This window comes from Syngnathoides biaculeatus, chromosome 2, assembly GCF_019802595.1.
Source record: "Syngnathoides biaculeatus isolate LvHL_M chromosome 2, ASM1980259v1, whole genome shotgun sequence".
NCBI lineage: Eukaryota > Metazoa > Chordata > Actinopteri > Syngnathiformes > Syngnathidae > Syngnathoides > Syngnathoides biaculeatus.
This window is the reverse complement of record NC_084641.1, coordinates 2,622,611-2,647,077: the sequence shown is the minus strand read 5'-3', so window position 1 is coordinate 2,647,077 and position 24,467 is coordinate 2,622,611. Positions and strand designations below refer to the sequence as shown.

The following is a 24,467-nucleotide window of genomic DNA, read 5'->3' as shown; positions in this document are numbered from 1 at the left end:
GCGTTTGTGTAAAGGTGCGAGGTCAGAGGTCACTGATGTCAGACGAGAGGCTCACGATCTCTGTTATTGTTCATGGGATTGAGCGCTGTCAAGCATTTACCCCACACCAAACCCGTCTCCGAATGCCTTTTGACTTTGCTTTGGCCACCGGATCACTGACATGCTGGGATAATCACAGGCCTTCCAAAACTGTGACCACACAAAAATGGAAGCTTAGAATCGAGGGAAAAAAAATGACTGATACAAAAATTAAGATTCAAAGGGAAACTAATATGTTGTACCTAATTGATTAAGGCAATTTTCTCCTCAACCTTTGGTTTGACTTGCAAACATAGACTTGAGAGATGAGAGCTTTATGGGGCCAGTGAACTCAACTCACTTCACTTTAGAGACAGCTGTCCGAAAAAGAGACTTCAACTTGTTTATTGCCACTCCCAGTTGATGTTTACTGTCAAATTAAACTTTTAAAAAAAAGAAAATTACACCTTAGGTATTTAAAACAAACACATAGCTTAGTCTTACAGTCTGCTAGATTAATGCTAACGCTAAAAAAGCACCCATTTTGCAATGCTATAACCCTTTAGGCAATGGATTGAACACAAATGAACAGACAATTTAACAGTATTCAGTTTTATTTATTATTATCATTATCATTATATATTTGACTCGTATTAAAGCTGCACTAATATACCGTATATTTTTCTATTGTCTATTTGTCCTCTCATACAACACCAGAAAGGGCCACAGAACAGCCATCCATTAGATGCACTGCGACAAAAATAGTTGAACTTTTTTAAATACTATTTAATTATGTTAATGCTATATATTTTTATGAAGTACAATATTTTGGCATGGTAGTATTAATCCTTAAAAGTTTCCGTATTTTTTTTTTTTTTTTTTTGGGGGGGGTGGGGGGGGACTGGAACATATAAATGGCATTTCCATTAATTTTAATGGGAAAAGCTGATTTGACATATGAGTATTTTCAGTTAAAGTGGTCGGAGAACAAATTAAACTCTTTTCAGGTCAATAGCATAAAAGAACGTCACGCATTACAAGTTGCAAAAGGACTGATGAAGGCACATTTATGGCTCATACAAAATACACAGCATAGTCTGTTGCTAAATGCTAAGATCCATTAGCTGGAGTCAGCCAACTTCATTGAAAGGGCCAATGTTGAAGTCGCACTGAGGTCAAAGCTGTGGCTTAGTGACAGTTACGAGGCTTCAAGGGCCAGTTGCAAGCACGTCCGGGGGGGCTGAGGGGTGTAATTTCGGGTTAATAGCAGCCGTACTTCTGCTCTTACACCTCCCTGATGACGGGTTTGTGAAATGAGACCGAGTGTGTATAAGGCAGCACTGTGTGTCACACACACAAACACAAACAAACACTCACACACAGGCAGACACTCACACGCTGCACTAAAAGCACACACGCAGTATTAAGTGCCTGTTGGCAGAACAGAGTTACTTGTCTGTTGCAGTACTCTCTTGGCGCTGCTGACTAATCATTTTAATATACCGCGGATATAAGCATACACTTTCTTGATACTTAGCGCACACACGCATACATGTTGAGGCACACAGAAGACTGCCTTTCCAGTGTGTGCATCTTACCTGAGCAATTTGGCTTGATTTCAGAGAAGCTGGCAGTTTGACTGTGCGGCAGACGCCAGCACTCTGTATTGGGCTTTGCATTCATCACTTACTGCACACACATTCAGCAGGTAGGAAATTTCTGTTTGTTCGTGCATGAGTGCTGACCACCAGCCCAAACCTTGGGAAATTGGCGAAAATCATTTCTACACGCACACATTCACAATAGAGGCAGTTTTAAGCCCGGGTAAATAGAGATTCAAGGCTGAATGTTCAGATTGAAGTGGAGCGTGCCGCAGCGACGAGCAGTTGGGCAGAAGGAAGTAAAGTGTGAATAGAGTTGCACCTACATCTCAGAATAGTTTGAAACCAATTCACCATTATATCTCAACAGCCTACTGAGGGCAGGGACTGCGAGGTCGTGGTGGGCGGATCGATCCGCATTTTGGTAAGACAGATATTGATGTTGATCAATACTATTATCAAAGCAACTTGAATTTCTGTTTTGCTGCAGACGCACTTCTGAAGTTAAATGCCAGACGTAATTTAGGGGCCCGACTCTTTGTGTTGCAACTCATTGAATGCAGTTGACAGTTTAAAGCAGAAAACATTGGCACTTATTCCATAACTCTTGACTTTAAAATATGGCTAGCATAAATAATTCCCACCCCACCCCATTCAAAGTCTAGATGTGTATTTTTTTCATTTTTTTTGACACAAATAAGTGAAAATAGCAAAGTTCGATAAATTTGCATGCGCTTGTTTTGTAAAAATCATTCACTATCATACCCCCACGCAGAGAGCAACTGGCTGGGGTTAATTAAGTCATTTCAGCCTAAATGCGCAGGTTTTGTGAACTATTTCTAGGGCTGACTGCATTGCTCACATTTGAAAAAAATTTGGAACGTGACATAACACATGGCAGCACAGTGGAACAACTGGTTAGAGCGTTGGCCTCACAGAAGGAAAATCCCAGCCCTGCCTGTGTGGAGTTTGCATGTTCCCCCCATGACTGCGTGTGTTTTCTCCGGGCACTCCGGTTTCCTCCCACATTCTAAAAACATGCAACATTAACTCTAAATTGCCCCAAGGTGTGATTGTGAGTGCAACTGTTGTGTGTCTCCATGTGCCCTGTGATTGGCTGGCAACCAATTCAGGGTGTCCCCGGCCTTCTGCCCGATGACAGCTGGGACAGGCTCCAGCACTCCCACGACCCTTGTGAGGATCAGCGACCCAGAAAATAGATGTATGGATAGAATACATTGATTCAATTTCATGATGCTTCAACTGTAAAAAGTATCAGTACCAGTATCAATATCTGCGATACTGGGGTGGTATTTATCTGTTATGGATAACAAATATTGCAGTTTCGCGCACAACTACTGTGAGGGGCGTTGCGGTATTTGTAGGTTTACAAAGAAAAGAAAACCACCCAAAAATAAATACGTGAATCTTGAACTTTTTGACGTGATCCCATTGGACGTCACTTTCAGCCACTCTCTGTTGTCACAAAGGACCTCCAAATTCCACATCTTTTTGAGTGTCAGGAAAAGATAGAAAGTCACACGTACTGGCGTGAGTGACTATGCACAGCAAAGGAGCAGATTTAGCTCGGAAAACAAATTTGATTGGCGACTGAATAAACTCAGAAGAAGAGGAGGAAAGGATGGTGTGTGTATGTGCCCGAGAAGCAGAGGAAGCATGTAAGACAGAGAGGGGAAATCCTGCCTCACAGCATCTCCCCCCCCCCCCCCCCCCGCTTCAATTGCTCACGTCTGGTACCATGCTAACGCTCGGGGGGTCCACAGGACATGGAGGTGAATACTCCACTGCGATACATACGAGCGGGACGCTCTGACTCATGAATGAGGAGAGTGATAATACACAGCGTGACTCACTGGTTGAAGCATTTGGGGAATTCAGACACTTCAGGCCTATCCGTGACAACAGTGTGACTGCATCTGGGAGGCATAAAATGTGAATCTAACAAAAACAGCATTCTGGAGCCCGATGGACGTCACACGCTCATTCTGAATCATCCACAGCTCGACAACAATTGGCGTCTTGAGAAAAAGGCCAAATGTTTGTTTTGAAGGGTTTTAAATTGTACTCTTACGACTGGTTTAGTGTTGACATTGTCATTGCCCGCGCTCGTTGCCTGGTTACAGCGCCGTGAGTGCGAGAGTGGATTTGTCACATGAGTGAGTCCGCTATAACTTGACTCCCTGCGTTGGGAGTGACCCCGGTGGTCAAAAAAGGGATTTGGAGTGCGCTCTCATTCAATCCACCGTTCTGCTCTTTTATCTCTCGCACAATCGACTGCATCCATGACTGTGTCCCTGTTAAGGGTAGACAGTAGCCGGCGGCGAACATGCTGATGTTTAATGTTGACATCTCTACTACAGCTTTTCCACCTTTCAATATGTTTCAGAAGGGTATAAAAAAATTGGCACATAATGGATTTATTATACTCTTGAACCATATTACCCCGCAAATCAATTCATAACTACTGCTTTCCTTTTTCCCTTAAATTATCGATGATCTGATTTTCTCTGCTCATGTTTTATCTTTTTCTACTTCTGCTCCCTAAGAATAAAAATTCTTGCTAATTACAATTTGTTGTGGATGCAGGAATATACTATTATGTATCCGCACGTGTGTATGAAAAGCACACAATAGGATATGCGGCTCAGATAATGGATGGATAGTATGTTGTTGTTACAATCTAAGAAGCGTGATGGGATTAAAAAAATCTTTCAATCTGATTTTTAAATTTGTGGATCTTACAAAGTATTAAATATGGATTTGATGCTGTCACTGATGGTGCTGGCAACGTGGGTTCAGTTCCCATTCAGTGATTGTGTTGATATATGCGCCTTATGACTGACTGGTGACCAGTTCAGGGTGTAGTGTGTCTTTCACCCAAAGTCACATGGGATAGTCTCCAGGATTCCCACGACCCTTGTGAGGAAAAGTGTCTTGGAAAATGGATGGATTGATATGATACCAAATTGGGTTTAGATTTTTTTTTTTAAATGGCCCACATTAAACTGACATTTTGTTTTATTGTAAAGGTGATAACATGCTGAACATTTACAGTCATGATATTGTATTCATAAGGGCTGGCTTAATGAAATGTTGTATTGTCCAAGATATTCATAGCACAGATTGCCATGATCTCGGGTGTGCATCTGTACCAAGACGATGACATTGCAGATTAATACCAGGATTCTATACATGTGTTCAATATCCTTGAGCAGAGTATTCTGGGACAAGAAGTAAATTATTACCCTGGTGTGTGCGCCTGCAAGAAAGAAACAGATACGGAAAGACAATGGCCTTGCTGGAAAAAGACACAAACTGCCCACCATTTATCTTTCAAAACACCATCTGTGTACGGTCAGACATCCATCAAATTCGTCACAAAGGCGCACGTTTGTGCACAGCATCTCTGGAGAGTGGCAAGGTCAGACAGACTTGGGTCTAATTTAAAGACCATATGGTGCCGCAGCCATATTCAATGTCTATGTCTTCATCGGGGTCAGAAGATGAGACAACGTTATAACACTGATTTTGAAGTAATTTGTGTTGAAACGCTGTTTCAGTCGCTACAGATAAATACACGTCGGAACAGAACACACAGCATATATTCTATATGTTGACATCCATTCACCTTGTCTTGTGTTCTGTTTTCCTTCCATCCAAACATGCTTTACCTCTCTTTCGCTCGCTCCCTCCCGGTGTTTTCCGTTATTACAATATAAGCCCTACTGCCGCGTGCCACGATTGCACCTTTTGGTCTGCTCTAAAACACCTTCGATGCCCTTCAAACACCAGTGAAGCATCAGTTACAAGACTGGGACCAAAAGCATCATGCAAAGACAGCAGGAGGCCTTTTAAGAGCACTACACTCCCATCCGCTATTCCACAAACGGAAAGTTCTAACCATTTATTTGGCATTGTTAGAAGATTAAAAGAAAAAACCCAAATAAAGGCCTGAATACAACATCATTAAGCTGGTGGTTTAATGTACTGTATAAAATATACTTTGCCCGACAAAAATAATTTCTAAAAACGCAAAGGACAATGAATATGTGACTGTGAGAACTGCTATCTTGTCTGTCTACATGGGTTACATTTGTGGGCCATTATTTGTGGGAAAATGGCAAACAGTTATCCTGCCTCATAGCGTGGTTTTAAACACCCATCTACATTTGGAAATGTGTTCCCTCTCCAATTAAAGCGGAAGAAACTCATAGAGTACTGACAGGAGGATGTATACGAGATGAGGATGGGTGAAAAGCTGAAATCAATGTGCACACAATGCTGCCTGCCAGCGAGCGCAGCCTTTTCATCCCATTACTGACCCACATCACCGCTGTCATCCTCACTCATCGGCGGATCCTGACCGCTTCTCTTCTTCCCATCTCATCATCCCGACCCGCTGCAGTCATCACCGCCGCGGGCCGAGGCACACATTCCTAACTGTGCCACCTTACTTCAGACGTGGCGGCCGAGCCCTGATGAGTAGGAGGCCTTTATCTGAAATAAGGCTGCTTATTCCCAAATCTATTCAGGGCCAAGAACGAGAGTCATATATCTGAACTTGGCAAGGCTTGTTTGACTGCCACAATAAATGTTGTCTTGCTACTGAAACATTAGCACCCAAACATGACAAGAGCCACCTCCTGGCTGTTTAGTGCTCTCGGGCCTACTGAGCAAATTAAACGAAACTTCTGGGTTAGTTCAGGAAAAAAAAATAGTGATGTGAACTATAGCAGTGAATTTCTCAAACCTGGTGTCAGGTCATCACAGCAGATTTCTATAGATCCAGACGAACAGTCGCTCACTTCATCCAATGACAAATCGCCGTCTTGCACCTGCAGCCTGTCAACATAAGACATATTTATACATCAAAATGTTTTTCCTCTTTCCTTCATTTAGGCCTGCTGAGGGACTATGAGAGAGAGTGTACTAGGCCTTAAAGGCTTTCTAGTGGACACTTAAAAGATCAGCTCTGCTCCAGAAAGCAAGTGTGTGTGTGTGTATTTGCTGTAAAAAGATACGCAAGAATTGGAATGAAATTCCACAACAAGCCTCTGGGACTGGTGTGCCAGCCTGTACAGTCGGAGGTCATATGGAGCAATGGGAGAGATGGGTTTTGCATGAAATATAAATCATCTTTGGTCAGAGTGGAAGACTTGATATCAAAGGACCACTGACCTGAAGCTGAAGGGAGCAACCGCCGCCATGTTGACTCGTGGAGCTTGCGTCTCCACTGGAGCAGGCTCCGTTTGCGGGCCTTGATGGGGCATCTCTAAAGGTGGCCGGCACATCACAGACATGGCGAGCATGCCCGGCGGCAGCATCGGAAGACTGGAAGAGGACGGTGGACTTGAATCCTCCGGTGTCCCCATCTCCTCGTCCGATTGGGTGGCGCCGTCGCTGAGAGCGCTAATGGCTTCCTGATGGCTAATTTGAGGGCGAGGTTGGTAGACGTTACCGTTGTTGGGGATAGAAGACTGGGTAGGGTGGATTTTTGGAGCCACCTCCGCCCTGCCTGGCACGACATCATGAATCACCCTGGAAGTGGAATGCTCTCCCCTCCTGAACTGAAGCAAAGTTTGGTTTGTATTTGTGCAAAGATTTCTATTACAGTTCCCATCAAGTGAAAAATCTGCATCATTCTGTGTGGGCTTTTCCAGGTCCAGAGCTTCTTTGGAGTGTGGCGGAGGCACTCGGAGCTGAGTCAATGGACTATTGTAGGTTGAAGAAGAGGTCTGGCGAGCACGTAGACCTGGCTGGTGGACGGATGGAAGCTGCAGGCCCCCATATGTTGGCACGTCCCGATGGGATGATTTAGGTAAGCCGGAGCTCCGAGGGCAAAGTAATGGAGACTGCGTGGGTGTGTGTGTGGGTGTGCATTTGGAAGTCTGCGTCCTTTGGTGCCTGTCCGCTTTTTGGGAGGCAGGTAAGGGCGAGCGTGGGAGCGGGATTCCCGATGAGGCAGGGGGCCGAAGGGTGGACCTCATCTTGACGCCCCCGCTCATGATGACCTAATAAAGGAGTCACAAAAGCCAAGGAGAAAACAGATGTTTTACTTACTCAGGACGGGTTTTACACCATGTTGAAATGAAACAGCAGATCCTGAAACAGCAACATGTGAATCAAGCATGTCCTGTATGAAAAACTGAGTCACCATCGGTTGGGCTTGTTTTTAGCACAACTTTGGAGCAACCATGCAATCAATTTGGCCTGCCGGGTCTTCTGCAAACAAAGCAGCAAACAGCAGTCTGAGTCCGAGTAAAAGCACATGCTCATGGCGACAGCTGAATCGTGCTCACAAAAATGATTTTCTCAACAATATCAAATTATAGACAGACACTGCTCTCTTTCTGTGCTTTCATTTACCCGATTTTCATTTCAGTCCTTGCGACTGAAATTAACTGAAAGGACTCGTTTCACCATTCCACAGTGGAAGTGCAAGACAATATAACAAATTGTGAAAGACATTTCAGAAAACACGTTAACAAAAGCCAAAACACTTATATTTCAGAAGAAAAGTAACAAAAGCCAAAAGAGTTTTACATTTCAGCAAACAAAACACTATTTACAATGGAAATCTCGTTCCATCTGCGTGGACTTCCCTTTCGTGATACAGAAGCCAATCATGTTGAAGCGAGGTGCATCTTTTGTAAAAGTGTTTCTGCTCTCGTTAATGTGTTTTTGTGAAATGTAAACATGTTTAGGCTAATATTTAATCTGTTTTCTGAAATGTAAACGTATTCCTGCTTTTGTCAATGTGTTTTCCCAACTTCAAAAGTACTTCACAATTCATTGTATTGTTTTGCTTTTACAGGCCACCGTGGTGTGCTCCGTCTTGGCCCATTCAGAAATGCATAAATGTCTTGATAACTATATTAGAGCTTGACCCAATGGAACCGGTGCGCATGTGTGTCTTACCCAAGTGAAAGCTTTCAGCGTAATATCGTATCGTTCGCATCCTTGCAGGAGAAAAAGGAGATGGGAGTCGATGAGGTTGAAGAGATGGGAAAAGAGGAAAAAAGAAAGCAACAGAAAACTGATGAAGGATTACAACATCTGGGGGAGAGAGAGATTGCAAAATGATTTGCTCTGCCTCATAAAACTTATTATCAGGAGACTTGTGGAAAAAATTAGCGCAAGTGTTTCAGCATGTAAAAAAAAAATGGCATCACTATAAGTGATTTATACAGTGGTACTTAGAGTCGAATCTTTGGTTCGAAGTCACCACAAATGTTTTCAAAAGCTCCATTTAAAATCACAACAACAATGTGAATTTTTTAAAATTTAAACATTCAATTAAAAATTTGAAATTAGTTATATTTCATTTATATATATTTTACGTCTTAAAGATGATCAGAAGAAATGGACAGAATGTGAGTTAAATATGAGGGTCACAGCAGAAGCTCTAAATAGTTATGGCTGTTTGATATTTCAGATCAATCCATCCATTTTCTTAGTCGCTTATCCCAACAAGGATTGCGGGAGTGCTGGAGCCTACCCCAGCTGTCAACGGGCAGGAGGCGGGGTACACCATGAACTGCTTGGCAGCCAATCGCAGGGCACATGGAGACAGACCACAGCCGCACTCACAATCACACATCGGAACAATTTAGAGTCTCCAATTAATGTTGCATGTTTTTGGGACGTGGGAGGAAACCAGAGTGCCCACGCAGGCAAGGGGGGACACGCAAACTCCACACAAGAAAGGCCGGGATTTGAACCCTGGTCCTCAGAACTATGAGGCCAACGCTCTACAGCTGCTTTCTCGTCCCACCAATATTTCAGATTTTCTTTTTAATTAATCTGCATGAATTTGAACAATTCCGTGTTTTTCCTGTCAATATTGGGTGTTGTCTGTACATTTATGAGGAAAAAAATAATTTAAATGATTCTAACAAATGTCTATACCCACTGCATATATTATATGGTCTGTACTGCTGTATGAGTGTGCGTATATGTGTGTATCCATCCATGTTCTTAGCCGCTTACCCTCACAAGGGTCGCGGGAGTGATGGAGCCTAAGCGGCGAAGAAAATGGATGTATTGATGAATGATTATATACAGTGAACAAAATAAGTATTTGAACACCCTGCTATATTGTAAGTTCTCCCTCTTAGAAATCATGGAGGGGTCTGAAATTTTCATTGTAGCTGCATGTCCACTGTGAGAGTGATAATCTAAAAAGAAAAATCCAGAAATCACAATGTAGCATTTTTTAACAATTCTTCAAAGAATCTACAGAAACAACAAAAATGTATATATATGCTTTTGTGTCTGAACTCTTCATATATAGATGGTATGAGACCAGATTTGACTTCTTTGCTGATGATGGCAACACTACTGCAGCAACAATATACAGATACAGAGACTCATTTGTGTTTTGAACATGAAGGCAGGGATCAAATAAAAATGTAAGAAAATGTAAGTTTGACACTAGAAGATAAAACATGCAAGGTCTGTCTGTCATATGTTTATTATTCATGGTTCTTTTGTGTAAGTACAACTACAAGTGTTTAACTGATGCCTCGTTAACAAACACTCAGAAGGCATAAGTGCTTTTGAGTTTCTCGGGTACACAAAGTGAAAATGACTACAGGCAGGGAACAAATGACATCTGAAATAACGCATTACAAAATGATTTGACAAAAATGCAAAGAAGTAAATGTTTATCCAGAACTGAATTGTGTGGTTTCATTTTTTGATTCGTAGTGAAGGAAAGGTTTCTTTCTTTTTTACTGACAGGAGAATGAATTCCAAGCAATTTAACGAAGACTCCAAGTGATACTTTCAAATTGCAAAGTTTGACTGGAAAAGTTTATATCCAATACAATGTGGATAAAATTATGTTTACTATGTTATCATCTGGTAAAATAATGTGTAGAATACAGTGTGTTGTATTTTGAGGGTGTGGGAGAGGTCATAGGTGACTCTATAAGGGTTTATGAATGAGACTTGACAAGTCAATCTATCAGTACAATACTGACATCTGCTGGAAATTATGCATAACAACAACAGCCAGTTTTTTTTTTACATTGGCCAACGTTAAGGTGGTACTGTACCAGGTACAGTATGCTTGTTGAAATTTGTAAGCAAAGCACAATGCAGGGGTCGACCAAGGTAAACTAGGCCTTAATCGCTCACACACACACACACTTATACACAACCTTGTGATGAGCACTGACTCATCACACGGCCAACACATGAGATAGTAACACATGTCTCTGTGTACTGATGGACATCAAGGTTTTTCTGTCACGTTCCCTCATGAATCCCGAGAACCAAAAACACAGCACTGTCCCGACTTTCCTGACTGAACTGACTGACTGAATTTAGTGGCACAAACAAAACACGGTATTGCTGGAAGTGACAGATTAATAAAGACAGGAAGCGTATCAGGGATGCTTAGGATTCAAAAAGTACATGTTCAGAATCCTCTGACCCAAACGCATTTCCTACCTGCCAGCAGGGTACGACAGTACGTCTCGGGCCCAGGGGAGGGAGGTCCAACTTCTCCGATGTCCCAGGAACAATGGGCTGTTTTTTCCCGGATCAATGTTGCATCCGTGCAGCTGGCCTCTCATTGGTCTGCAGAACCGAACCATTCACCAAGACAGGAAGCTGTGACAAACAGTAACAACACCAGGAGCCAATCACAGAAAAGCCCGCACTAAAGTGACTCATTTTCAAAGTCACTTGCCTGGACAAAGTCAGCCTCCTCATCATTTCACAGGAAAATGCTATTCAACACAAAAAGGTACCTGAGTTGAAAATTACACAATGACCCTGAATGACACACGTTTGGTCATCCTCAGAATGGTTCACACACTTTTTATGAGCGCTCGACCACACACAATCGTGAAGTGTTTCTTGAAATCTGTGACGCAGTTGTGGCCCAGTGAGAGTCAAAGCAATCAATTCAGTTTGTATAAGTCACAGTCACCCAAAGTGACTCAGCTGTATTTCCAGTACCTGCAGCCACACACACTAAACTTCTCAGAAAGTAGCATACTTCTGCTAGAAAAAAGACCAAAAATAACAAAGAGTCCACCTTGCTCATTCTAGAACTATATGTTTGGTCACAGATGGACACTATACGATCTGCAGCAGTGACTCATGCAGCCAGTCAATATAATGCTGACTCAGGGCGATGGCATCACGCCTGGTAAGGGGATCCACCTTTTGCCCAGCGCCTCTCTTCATCTCTGTTCAAGGATGTCATTCCATCAATAAACGCCTCTACTTCACTTCAAACAAAAAGGATACAAAACAAAAACAACCACCAACACCATTGCAAAACTTAGTGAAGAATAATTACTTTAGAATGAACTCGGAAAATAACAAGTGCAAAAACCAAACAAAAAAATATGTATACCGTAAAATAAGCACAAGGCAACACTCACCCAGTGTAAATATGAAGAGTCAAAGCAGCAAGTGGATTTTGCTTCCAGCCCGCATGCTTCTGATTGAGTTTGCCTCAATCCCCGCCGATGCTCCCGTCTCGCTCGGACGCACACCCCTGTGAGATGCAAGCGTGCGCATGTGTCTTCCCCAAGTGTGACATTGAACTCTCACCACTACGTCACGGCGCTCTGCTGCTGCCGCAGTCCGCCTGCAGCCGCGTCCCCGCCCCCTTTCCTCCCCGAATCACCTTCACTATCTCTCTCGGTCGATAATGGACCTGTTGGCTGTGCTCCCCCTCCAGTTTGGGATGAAATACAAGCCCGACTACGGCCCGGCCCGTAAAATGGATGAGTATGGTTTAGTGTGTGTGTGTGTGTGTGTGTGTGTGTGTGTGTGTTGTGTGTGTGTGTGTGTCCCACAGCGTTGCCTACAGTATATTCTGTGCATAATTAAAAGTAGGAATTAAATCACTATTTGGTCACACAAAGTCATAAGATGAAGGGAATTAGACATGACATGAGCACAGAATCAAAGAGTTGTGAGAATGGCCAAATGAACAAGCAATCAAAGCAGTGGCTCATTTGCTCCATTTCTTCAATGTGAAAGCACCAGACAGATGCAGAGATAAAAAGCCACAACGGCGAAGAGGAAGAAGGCAGCCGAATCAACAGTTAGTGACACAAATATTTTCTTGCCGCAGTCTGACACAGGCCTATAGGCGATGATGCACATTTCAGATTTCACCTACAGCAGAGCTCATCAACTTCAAACTGTAAAACTGTCAACACATTTAATCCATGATGGCCGTGATTCCCTCAAAGTGTGGCAGGGGTACCACAAATGGCGTGTGGGAATTGGAGATAATATTTAATATTTCAAAGATGGAATACAATCAAACACATTAGAATGAAGAATGAATTCTTCCTCCAACCATCTTTTGGGCATGTGAAAGTATGCTCACTCTGACCTTGTTTGTTACTTCAGTCTGCCTTTTCTGGTTTTTCTTCTTGATTGTTTGCTCTTGATTTGTTGTGTTGTTGTTTTATTAATTTGTTCATATTATTTTGGTGTTTATTGCACCTTTGAAAAAAAGACAATCAAATATTTTTGATATGATTTTGATCAATTCTCTGACCGACGACATTACTGTGTGTTTATGATGGTCATTAGGTCCCGGGTTCGATCCCGGCCCTCCCTGTTTGGAGTTTGCATGTTCTCCCCGTGCCTGCGTGGGTTTTCTCCGGGCACTCCGGTTTCCTCCCACATCGCAAAAGCATGCAACAGTAATTGGACACTCTAAATATCCCCTAGGTGTGATTATGAGTGCGACTGTTGTCTGTGCCCTGCGATTGGCTGGCAACCGGTTCAGGGTGAACCCCGCATCCTACCCATTCACAGCTGGGATAGGCTCCAGCATTCCCTTGACCCTCGTGAGGATAAGCGGCTAAGAAAATGGATGGATGGATTATGGTGGTCCTATTTATGGAGGTGGTACTTGGTATATAAAAAAAATATTATTGAGAATATTTACACAAAAGTTCAATGGCAGTGGGTATTTATGTGTTACTTCAAAATGTGGATTTTATTTTATCTTTTAAATGATGAGCGAAGCCTCCATAAATTGAGTGAGAATGCACAGATTCAGAAATCTATATCTCTGTAAAATCCCCTCAGAGCTAAAGAAAATGTACAAATAATATTGAATCAAGGTCAAATCTATGTTGGCATTCACAAGAATTTAACATGAAAAATTGCAATTGGAACATTAATGCTGTGCACTTTTATAGCAATAGCAGCAACTCGATCAACTTGAAAAGGGAACAGAATGTAAAGCTTCCTTTTTTCAGATGCTGTTGTGACTTTCCATGTATCCAATGTAGCAGCCTTAGCGGAGGTCTCTGAGTGAAACAAATTACTGCTGAGGCTGTCCGACAGCAGCAAACAACCAGACTTTAGCATTTTTGTGATTATTACATTATTAGTAACATTATCTGACAATTTCTGAAGCAATACAGTGTTAACCACCTCACAGCAACATTGATTAAAATTGTGACTATTTATTTTAAATTACTTAATCTTGTTGCATTTCAGGTATTAACTGGGTCCACACAGTCGATAAATGGTCATTTGCCTTTTATCCCCCCCAAAAAAACCAAATAAACATGTGCCCACACAAGCACCCATCTTCCTCATGCAGATGCAATATATAGAGCAGAATCAATACATTTTGCAAAGATTTAATACCGTACTCACAATAACGCAGCATCCCTCTGGTTTGTTTTGCTCAGCTTGTTGGGTAGATGCGCCAGAGTCAGACGCTCACGAACGCACTCACATGATGTGTTGCTTTGTTTCGCTGTCTCACATAACGGGAAGTGGCTTATGACTGAGGGATTATGGGTAGAAGAGTGCAAAATGTGTCAAGTGTGTGTGCATGTGTGCGCAAGGGAGGTCGTGTCATAGCTAATCTTCTAATGGCCCATGAGGCATATCGCCACCCCCCCCCCCCCCAATCAGAGGCAGACGCTGACAGACGCCGTTGTGACAATGGGACACTTGTGTTACTGTAACCCAAGGGACATCTGGAAGCTCATGTGTATGTGTGTGTGTTGTTGAGTCACATTTTGATGTTGCAAGTTAATATGGGAGACACTCAAGTGACCATCACACCACAATTTAGTTCCATTACAACAAAATTATGTTGTAATTGTTATGTGAAAAGAAAAAAAAACAACTATTGATTTCATCAAGAAATATTCATGTGCTGTGCGGCTATCAATACAGTACTGCAATTAATTCTTCTACATACAGTACTGGCGTACTAAACATCCCAGGGAGCAGCTGCAGTAGAACCTTCACACTGGGTGGTGGTCTGAGACATTTGCGAAGCACTGTTTATACCACGGCGGCACAGTGGGTCAGCTGGAAAGCATTGGCTTCACAGTTCTGAGGTCCCGGGTTCAATCCCGGACCCGGCTGTGTGGAGTTTGCATGTTCTCCTCGTACCTGCGTGGGTTTCCTCCCACATCCCCAAAACATACAACCTTAATTGGACACTCTAAATTGCCCCTAGGTGTGGTTGTGAATGCGTCTGTTTGTCTCGATGTGCCCTCCGATTGGCTGGCAACCACTTCAGGCTGTACCACGCCTCGTGCCCATTGACAGCTGGGATAGGCCCCAGCACTCCCCGCGACCCATGTGAGGATAAGCGGCTAAGAAAATGGATGTATGGATGTTTATACCACCACTGAAAAACATTGCAACAATGTGGCTATCTATTCTTACAGCGCTCATCCTCAATTAGGTTGAGGGTGAGCTGGAGTCCTTCTCAGCTGTCAACTGACACAGCAAAAGACGGGATACGCACTGGCCTGGTCGCCAGCCAAACGCGAGGAACACGGACAAACACATCATGGGTAGTTTACAGCCTTCGATTTACTGAACAATGTTCATGGAATGTCGGAGGAAGCCATAGAAAACGTATGCATGCACGGGTGGAAATTGTAAACTTGAAGAAAGGATGTCCTCGCAATACCAAACATAGAGGAGGCAATGGGACAAGCTCACTCATCTTCACTGAATTGACAGCAGCAAAATGAACTGAAAGTCTAACGAAACATCTTCTCTGCCACTTTTAGGAAATGTTTTCAATCTACAGCAAAAACAGAAACAAAAAAAAAGTCTCAATGGAAGTATCCAGTATATGAATTTGGAAGCTGTACATATTATTTGGCCATTAAGGCCTATGTGGTTTACCATGTGATGAAAAAATATTCTCTTCACAGAAAGAGTCCAAAGATAAATGGACATCTCGAAGATTTGTAGTCTTTTTCCCACAACAATGTTGGCCAAACTGGTTGCGTCATCACAATCAGACCTCTTTCAATTAGATATGGTCACAAGCAAGCTGTTAAAGGGTTAAAAGCCCAGTTGCCCGAGGGAATGCATATACAATGGTTAAAGCTGCCTTTGCAAAACCTGCACTGACAAGTTAAACCAGCTTCATCAACTGGGAGATAGAATTCCTTGCACCCCTAAAGACTTACTGCAAAGAAAACACCAAAAGACAGACAAGTCACAGGTAAGTACATCCTTCACAGTATGTTCCTTTTACGTTATGATATTCTTTTTTTTTGGGGGGGGGGAGTGGGGGGACACTGACTCTCTGGTAAGGCGGCAGCTTCACCATCAATGTTTTAAGAGCGATTCTGTTCAAAGTAGTAGTTCAAATATTGAGTGAGCGAACACCAAAAGGAAGATAACACCTACTCAGATGCCGCTCTTTACATTTTTCCGGTCTCTTGTTTTTGTTGACTTATTCGTTCGTCGGCATTGGTGTAAATGAACAAACGACAGACTCAGTTATTCTGCCAGGACAGTGCAAATGCTATGTCACAAATTGTATACATTCACACAAGCTAAACGAAAAGAAGATGTTCCAAATATCTCTCAGATGCATCATGCACTACAGTTTTCAGCTAATAATGAACCTATTATTAATACGTGTGTGAAAGCTTGTTATTTAGACAGATTAATATGCCATTTTGGACATGCTTTAACATTTAATAATGTGATCATGTCGCTACTATTTTCTTACATTCCGGATGAGAAGTGAAATGTATTCATAGATTTGGAGAACTAAGCCTTTAGACGTTGAAACAGATGAGAAGTTGACATATCCCCTTTTGCCAGAGGGTCGCTCCAAATACCCACCTGCATACCTTCACAAACATCCTCCCTCTAATTACACCGCCTCCAACAAGGAGCTGACGGGGGCTGCCAATGTTGGGATTTTGCTGGGAAGAATTGTTAAAGGAAAAACAAAAAACAAAGACCCAGTGCACAGCAAGGCACTCCTTTAAGGTTAATATAGCGCCAAACTTTTTGGAGTCAAAAATGTACATGGTCACGCACATTTAAATGAAATGTACATAAGAAATGAACCTATAATGTACAATTCATCATCTGAAACACTGAATATCAAATGGTTTCTTTACAATGTATCTTTCCTCAATTTGGAAAAAAATGTATGCATGATGACGATTATCAAAAGTCTCTGTGATCAAAAGCAAACAAAATTCATTACCATTATTTCACCAATGACTAGCAAGTTCCAAGACAATTAAATGAAACCCGTTTGGAAAAAGCCATGAAAAAAAGAGACAGGAAAAGCCCACTAGAACAGCTAAAAAGAATTTGGGGTTAATCGGATTCAGTTTGAATAGTGGCAGGGGTGGGCTGACTCCCATTTAACATGACTTTGAATGTGATTGATTGTAATTTTGAACACGGCCCCACTTAAAAAGTGCATCTGCACACATCTGGTCCCAGATCATCACAATTTCTTTTTACTTTCCCCCCTCAAAAAGATTTTTCAACATTTAAATTGAGTTGTACAATTTACAGACCACATTAATGGTGGAAAAAAGGATCTACTGTGCTCTCCTTTTCTAACATTACACAAACCTGACAGTAGAACAGGGGTGTGTAGACTTTTTTTTTTTTATATATAAATATCCACTCAGATAGTGAATATCAACCATGCGACCCATCAGAATGTAAAGCCTTTGTGTGAATGCTGGCTGACACTCCTGTAGTAGGACTTCACCATCTTACTACAGCTTTAATTAACTACAATTAATTAAAGGAGATGCAAAACATGGAAATAAGCAGCTTTTCTACAACTTTGTGGAGGAGGAAATCATTTGAAACTTGAGCCAAAATAGCTTGAGGATAAACTGCTGAAGGTGCTGAGGATCAAATTTTGCTACAACCTGTTTGGCAGATGTTGCATCGGATATCCTGAGTTTTCCGTTTTTTCCAGGGGACGTCATTGATTCAAATGCGAACGAAAACTTTAAGAACAGGAAATAAAAAAGTTAGTTCTACTGGTTGGATTGTAATTGATTTTCACAGCCTGCATGTCTCACCAGGTTTTCACAGAAAGACCGCGTTCAACAAAATACGGGGCAGAATATGCATCCACTAACTAGAACTTAAAACCATGCACGTAATAAGCTCTGCTGAAATTCTATTGTCAAACAATTGCTACACTTTAAACTTTCTCTCATATAACCCATTCGATCCTAAATCCATCCATCAATTTTCAACAGTTAGCTACTGTATGTCAATGTTGAACAAAGTTGAGGTTCAGAGGACGTGAAAAACAAGCCATGCTCTTGAAGCTACTGTGATGCTTTATCATTTCAGGGCCAAAATTAGTAGAGAAGACAGGAACAGCCTCAATATTTCATTATTTTGCATTCTTTTCACTGTATTTTCTTCATTTTCATTTTTGATCTTGCAAATAATGTCCGTCTCACAGAGTTCATTGTGTCAATTCATAAACGCAGCAGTAATATACAAAATGATATTTTGCATTTACTTTATAAGCCAATTTTGTCATTGAATAACGTTTGACTCCTAATGTCAGCTTTTAGTCATACGAAGATTCAAACTTCAAGTTCCAACTTGCAATGTAGTTACGATGTCACTGTGGAGCGTTGACTGCATCTCTGACAGGATGCGGCAGAGTTTGCGTCAGTGATTTCAAGCACAAGTGGATTTGTGTGTGCATGCAACTATGCAACAAGCCGAAGAAACAATTCCAAGTGGTATGCATTTTTTGTGTGAATCCATTAAAATCCTTCCAAAATACACCCGCTGTATGTCCAGCGAACCAATTTTACACTGACTTTTTTTTGCCCTTATTTTATTTTATTTTATTTTATTTTTACTTAGACTGGAGAACAGAGTCAGATCCAAGACAAGCTGGTTGGATATTTGTGGAAGAACTTCTGGAAAATCACAAAGCTTCAAAGACACTTTTTCTTACCGTGGACCTCAGAGAAGATAAAGAGTCTCAAGAACAGGCTTTAATCTCCTTTTACAAGAAAGACAGCATTCAGTGGGCTTCTCCACTTGAATGCAAACTGAAAGGTAGTATACAAGCACTGGATGTAGATAATTGTAATTTATGAGCTGGTCAAATGAGGTCGAAGCATTTGAGCTTTTCAGACATTATTGTTAAAGAGAGTAGGGAAATTCCTGAAGTCCTGTTTTGATGTCAGTGTTGTATTGTGCAGCGTAATGTCTTAGATGAGGAGTTGCCATCGTGGAGATTTGTGTGCAAAGGTCAAATTCCAAATGCGTAGGCCAGCATTTCCAAATCTTAGTGAGCTAATGCACATTTTTCACATTCGGAAAACTTTATCAGTACCTTAAACCTTCTGCTGCCATCTAGTGTAAGAGCACTGAATTTTTGTGCTTGTCACGATATGTCGCTGCCTCACTGGCATAGATGCAAAGATACGTTATACGTAGTGAATAGTAACTCTAAGTTTGTCCTTGTGCCTGTCGCCAGTCAGTACACACATTGTCTCCTTTGTCCAAGATGAAAAAAAATATGTATGTTTCTTTTCAGGCGACGTAGCAACTGGAAGTGGAGTTCTCCGCCACATGATGTCGATGGTCATCTTTAGGCTTACAAGTGGATTTCACGTAAATTTAGGTTCAGAATTGTGGCATACAATGTGACATACAATGTGACTATATTTCATGTCTTGTTATTGTTGTTTATTGGAGGTTATTTTGCTCAATGGTTGTAAGCCTTGAATAAAGGTTTACAATGGCTCTAGGCTAAAATTCAAATATTTTGTCATTTTGGAAGCAGAAATTTGGCAATTTTTAACCCAGGCACGAGTTGATTGGTTGCCTTTGTGGCTTGATGAGCTTTTCTTTTAATAGAACTCAATTACCAATTTGTGTGTGTGTGTGTGTGGTTTTTTTTTTTTGAACTATAAAGAAAATTCACAAAACTTTGTTCTCCTGACTTTTGCAGGTGGTGCAGCTGTTATCAAAGTCTTTGAAGGTCAGCCTGATCACCTGATTCCCTCAATAGCAGACAGCCTGTTGGACGACGACTTGTTCGCCATAGCAGGCCGCATGATTGGCCATTCCTTTTTGCATCATGGGCCAAGTTTTCCAGGACTGAGCCCAGCTATTATTCACACGCTCCTTGGGGGCTCTTTGGAGACGACGCCGATAACAGTGCAGGACTGCCCAGATCTCGACATTCGTGACATTGTGGCAATGGTGAGCTTTATTCTGACATAATCTATTGTCCTTCCTTTTCTTTTTCTACTTTATTTGTAACAAAAGTAATCGTAATCAATTAAATTATTATGCATGTGGACATAGTATAAATAGGACGGCCTTTTCATGACGTTTTCCTTCTAGCTCAGTGGAAATGCTGAAATAGACAACAATGACAAGATCAAACAGCTTAGCGTGCTGTGGAATCTCCCCACACCGAGTCCTGCCAACAGGAAGTGGCTGTCTGAAAAGCTTCTTTTGCATGTGGTAATATAAATGTGTCACTTTTGTCTCTCAGTTCCTGCTGCAGTGATGATAAACATCCTGAAAATGACTCGTCATAAGACAACACTCCATATCATTAGGTTAGCTTGTACCGCTTTAATATGTGTATATGTTGAATTAGGGGACTTGAATCATTTTAAATAAACAACAAAAAGTCCAAGTTATTATTATTATTAGCATTATCCCGAGTTTTCAACTCTCCCATATGAGGTATGGACTTCAATGCAACTCCAAACATAGCCTCAGATTTGGAGGTCCCGGTTTTCAACCCACGGGCCTAACGTTGCAAACCACCTCAGCATCCGTTGAAGGTCACGGCTTGATATGGACTTTGAAATCCAGTCATGTTGAATACCAGTGATGAGATTTTTAGGCCACAGTCTGTTCAACCGGAAAGAAGACGTTTCACACTATGCTGCACCTTGCAACCTTCTTTTCCCACAACTGTGCATACAAACAATACAAATAAGAAAGATACCGAAAAGCAGTGTTATCACTACACCACTGTAGTGTAAAAATATGCACACGTCACGACCCATCGAAACGGAGGTAGGACCGAATGCCGGAGTCGGGAGACGCAGAGGTAATTCGGGAAAAATGTTTATTATTCCAAGGTCGGGGATTGGGCAGGCAGTCAGGTGCAGCAGCGGTAGTCAGGACGTCAGGCGTAGAGGGCAGGTCCGCGGGCAGGCAGGAGTCGGTACACGGGAGATCGATCAAGGAAGGGAGAAGTGTCAAAGGATTCAGGCTTCCAGGGGCAGTCGGAGAACAGGTCGGTCGGAATACGATCAGAGATACGGAAGTGCCAGAACGGGGCATAAACCGCAATGATCTGGCGCCGGACCAGTCGTCCCCATGGAACCCGCACACCCAGGGCTGGACCGGCAGGACCATGACAGTACAGTATATATATATATATATATATATATATATATATATATATATATATATATCCACAACAAAAAGACCATTCTAGTCCGATGAGACGTTACAATATGGTCGGACCCTAAACATCTGCAAAACCAGCACTTTGTTTTTCTTCGTAAACATGATATCTTGTTTGTACACCGCAGGTGATAAAGCGAACGAGGCGTCAAGTCAGTCAGTTCCGAAGAGGCCTCCAAGACACGGGACTGTGGCCTATTCTTATTCACCGAAAAGAGATCATCCCAATTCTATTTCCCAGGGAAGCAGAGACACAAGTCTCACCTCAGGTTGGACAGCAAAATTGTTTCACTCTTGGGCGTAGGTTGGGGTGGAACAAAACCAAAAACTGACCTGGATACACCCTGTGAGTGATTTGGAAAATATCATTCCAGATGCTTTTGGATTGCATCAGGTGGCCTTTGTCAACAACCGCCATCTTTGAATGCTACAAGGTGGTGGACTTCGATGAGCGTGATGCTGAGGATGCATCCAGAGTGTCTGGCTATTTGAGAACCTTCATTGAAAACGGTATGCATCACTCCATGGACTGAACATCTGAAAGGGCTTTCCAGGTTGTCTAAAAAGTTGTTTATTTTAAACACAGCCTCTTCTGCTGAGTTAAAGACTCTCATTTGGTTCTGGATCGGATGGGAGGTGCCAGCTGCAGAAATGACGGTGGAAATAGTCGAGGGCGTGCTTCCCACAGCTGTAACGTGTTTTGAGAAACTGAGGCTGCCAAGGCACTACACTGAGTACAACACGTTCCAAGTGGATCTGCGTGCATGTATAGCCACCAGCTGGAGCGGATTTGGCTGCGCATGAATTACTGTATTCAGCAAAACTTGCCAAACAGGAGCTGTTTCATTTTAGGAAACATATGCAAAAAGGTTTTGACAAAATTTCAAGGATAATTTGTGTTCAACTTTACGGTGCAGGCTGTGGAACCTGGAACAGCTGAATTAGGTAGGCGCTGAATGATCCCCATGTAAACTACCACTATTATCATGCCAAAACTTCCAATTGACATTTTTCAAATTTAGTGTAACAAATATGAAAATACAACATACTAATATATTGTCTGGGGATTCCGTGCAACCAATGTTTGTGTATTTGTTGTACATTTACTTAAACAAATTATCAATCTATTCCTTATTTGTCCTTTGCTTGCTCTCTCATTTGGTGGGAGGATTAATTTGATATGTGTAAATCTAGACCATCAGGGTGATTATGGCGACAACATATATCCAAAATAATGATGAAAAAAAATACTTGCAACCAGTGAATCTCAAACAATGGTCTCCACAATCAAAGGCCAAACTCCTACCAAAAATCTGAAAAAAAAAATCATATTCCTAAAAAGAGTTACACGCTGAATTTTAACATCTTTTTATATTGTGGCCAACCCCACAAAACCGAGAACAAATCCACAAGTGCTCACTTGCTTATTTGCTTTATCTTTAGCAATGCATGTTGAAAGCTGAATGATGCTCCCAAACATTTTTAACGTTAATGTTATGTTCCCTCCTATATTTAAAATACAGAATTAGCTTTTTGTGCACTGTATTGTCTGTGCTTTCATCCTCGATCAGGCAGTGTCATAGTGGAATTTTAAAATTAGACACCATCTCATCCTGTACTTTCTACTTTGGCTTCAGACCAGACCGTTTTTACAAAAAAAAAAGAAAATCTCGTCCACTTTCACCACTTTTTTTTCTATTATTCACATACCCCGACATTCATTAAAGCAACAGCACTTTTTTTTTTTATTTTACCATTATTATCGAGACTAAACACAAGCAGCGTGTCTAACTCTCTTTGCTCTACGTTGCCCAGACTGTGTGGGTGGACGGTGTTTGTAATTATGAGTGGACCCCCTTTGAGGTCCGAAGGTCGAAGTCAGGTAAACTAGCAGGAGATCGTGTGCTTCCGTGTTAAAAAAAAAAAAAAAAAGTCAGGCTGTGGTTCACTCCGCTGGATTGGTTTTCATGTGTGCTGAGAATGTTGATGTATATCTACTCATAACAAATTTTACATGTGTGATTTTTCATGCTTGACTGTGCAGATTTGCGAGTGCGATGGTATGCGGGTGTGATTCCGCCCGTCAAATCACAGTGACTGCAACACACTTCTTTTCCTTTCGGCTTGTTAGACCGTTAGGGGTCGCCACAGTGTGTCATCTTAGATCAGGAGGCGGGAACCTTTCCACTGGGAGAGCCATAAATGCCAAATATTTTAAAGCATAATTTCAAAAGTGCCATGCAATATTTTAAAAAGCGAAGTACGGGTGTATTTGCGCATTTATGTAGAACCAACACTTTTAGAGTACAATAAAGTCTCTGAATTCTTTTAAATAACAACGTTATGATGTTGCTAACCAATGATGACAAAAGTACTTCTTACCATTAATGCGACAGCAAGTGCTGCACTTTGGAGTTCATATATCTTCAGATTAAGCTTCATGCAGGCGTAGAGATTTCCTACCGTTCATTGTGAACGTAATTAAATTTGATTTTCTATCATGCTGGTAGGATGGTGAACAGTTCTTGGCGACAAAGGCATGTCTTTTATTCGTTTGATTATCTTGTCTTTATGCGGAGTTGGCAAAATGTTTATTGGCAACGTCGACTACGAATGCTTTGGCATATTTCCCATCTGTTAATTTAAAGGGGAACTCCACTGGTTTGCATTAACAATGTATCCAATAGGTAAATGATTTCCAACCTTTATAGAGCCAAGGCACATATTTTCCAATTGAAAAATCCCACGGCTCACCAACAAAACTACATGTCACCAAAAATGGATAGATTAATTACTGTATGTACTTCCTGCCATCTAATACAAGAGGATTTTTTTGTTCTGTCTGTCATTGTGACTCACTGGCATAAATAGATGAATAAAGATACATTCTTTTTTGGAAATAATTGTTTTTAATTTTAGCAATTACATAAAATTGGCTAACTTCCCACGGCACGCCTGAAGAGCGCTCACGGCACACAAATTTACCTTGGCACACTGTTTGGGAATCACTGCAATAAGGCATGAAATATGTACCCCAGTTTGACAATGTGATGTTAAATGCTCTCTCGTTTAATAGTGTTTTGAGATTTTTTTCGACAATTA

The 24,467-nt window shown here is 41.7% G+C and overlaps 2 protein-coding genes across 3 annotated transcripts in view; one reads left to right on the top strand and one right to left on the bottom strand.

The window, feature by feature from the left end:
• Positions 1–7,812, bottom strand: part of LOC133496873 (neuron navigator 1-like) — a 70,731-nt gene extending 62,919 nt beyond the window's left edge. For both annotated transcript variants that reach the window (XM_061812938.1, XM_061812946.1), the window contains exons 1-3: positions 7,795–7,812; positions 6,819–7,651; positions 6,391–6,482 (exon numbers count right to left, since the gene is read on the bottom strand). In XM_061812938.1, the coding sequence (XP_061668922.1) occupies positions 6,391–6,482; positions 6,819–7,651; positions 7,795–7,797 (928 nt within the window). In that variant the 5' untranslated portion in view covers positions 7,798–7,812. The remainder of the gene's footprint in view (positions 1–6,390; positions 6,483–6,818; positions 7,652–7,794) is intronic.
• A 4,500-nt stretch (positions 7,813–12,312) lies between these two features.
• LOC133494459 (G2/M phase-specific E3 ubiquitin-protein ligase-like) lies at positions 12,313–24,221 on the top strand. Its single transcript, XM_061808329.1, has 6 exons — positions 12,313–12,379; positions 19,882–20,135; positions 20,280–20,402; positions 21,494–21,634; positions 21,740–21,875; positions 21,952–24,221. Exons 1-6 carry the CDS (start codon positions 12,313–12,315, stop codon positions 22,167–22,169), a joined length of 939 nt encoding a protein of 312 aa, XP_061664313.1. The 3' UTR covers positions 22,170–24,221.
• The last annotated feature ends 246 nt before the right edge of the window (positions 24,222–24,467 follow it).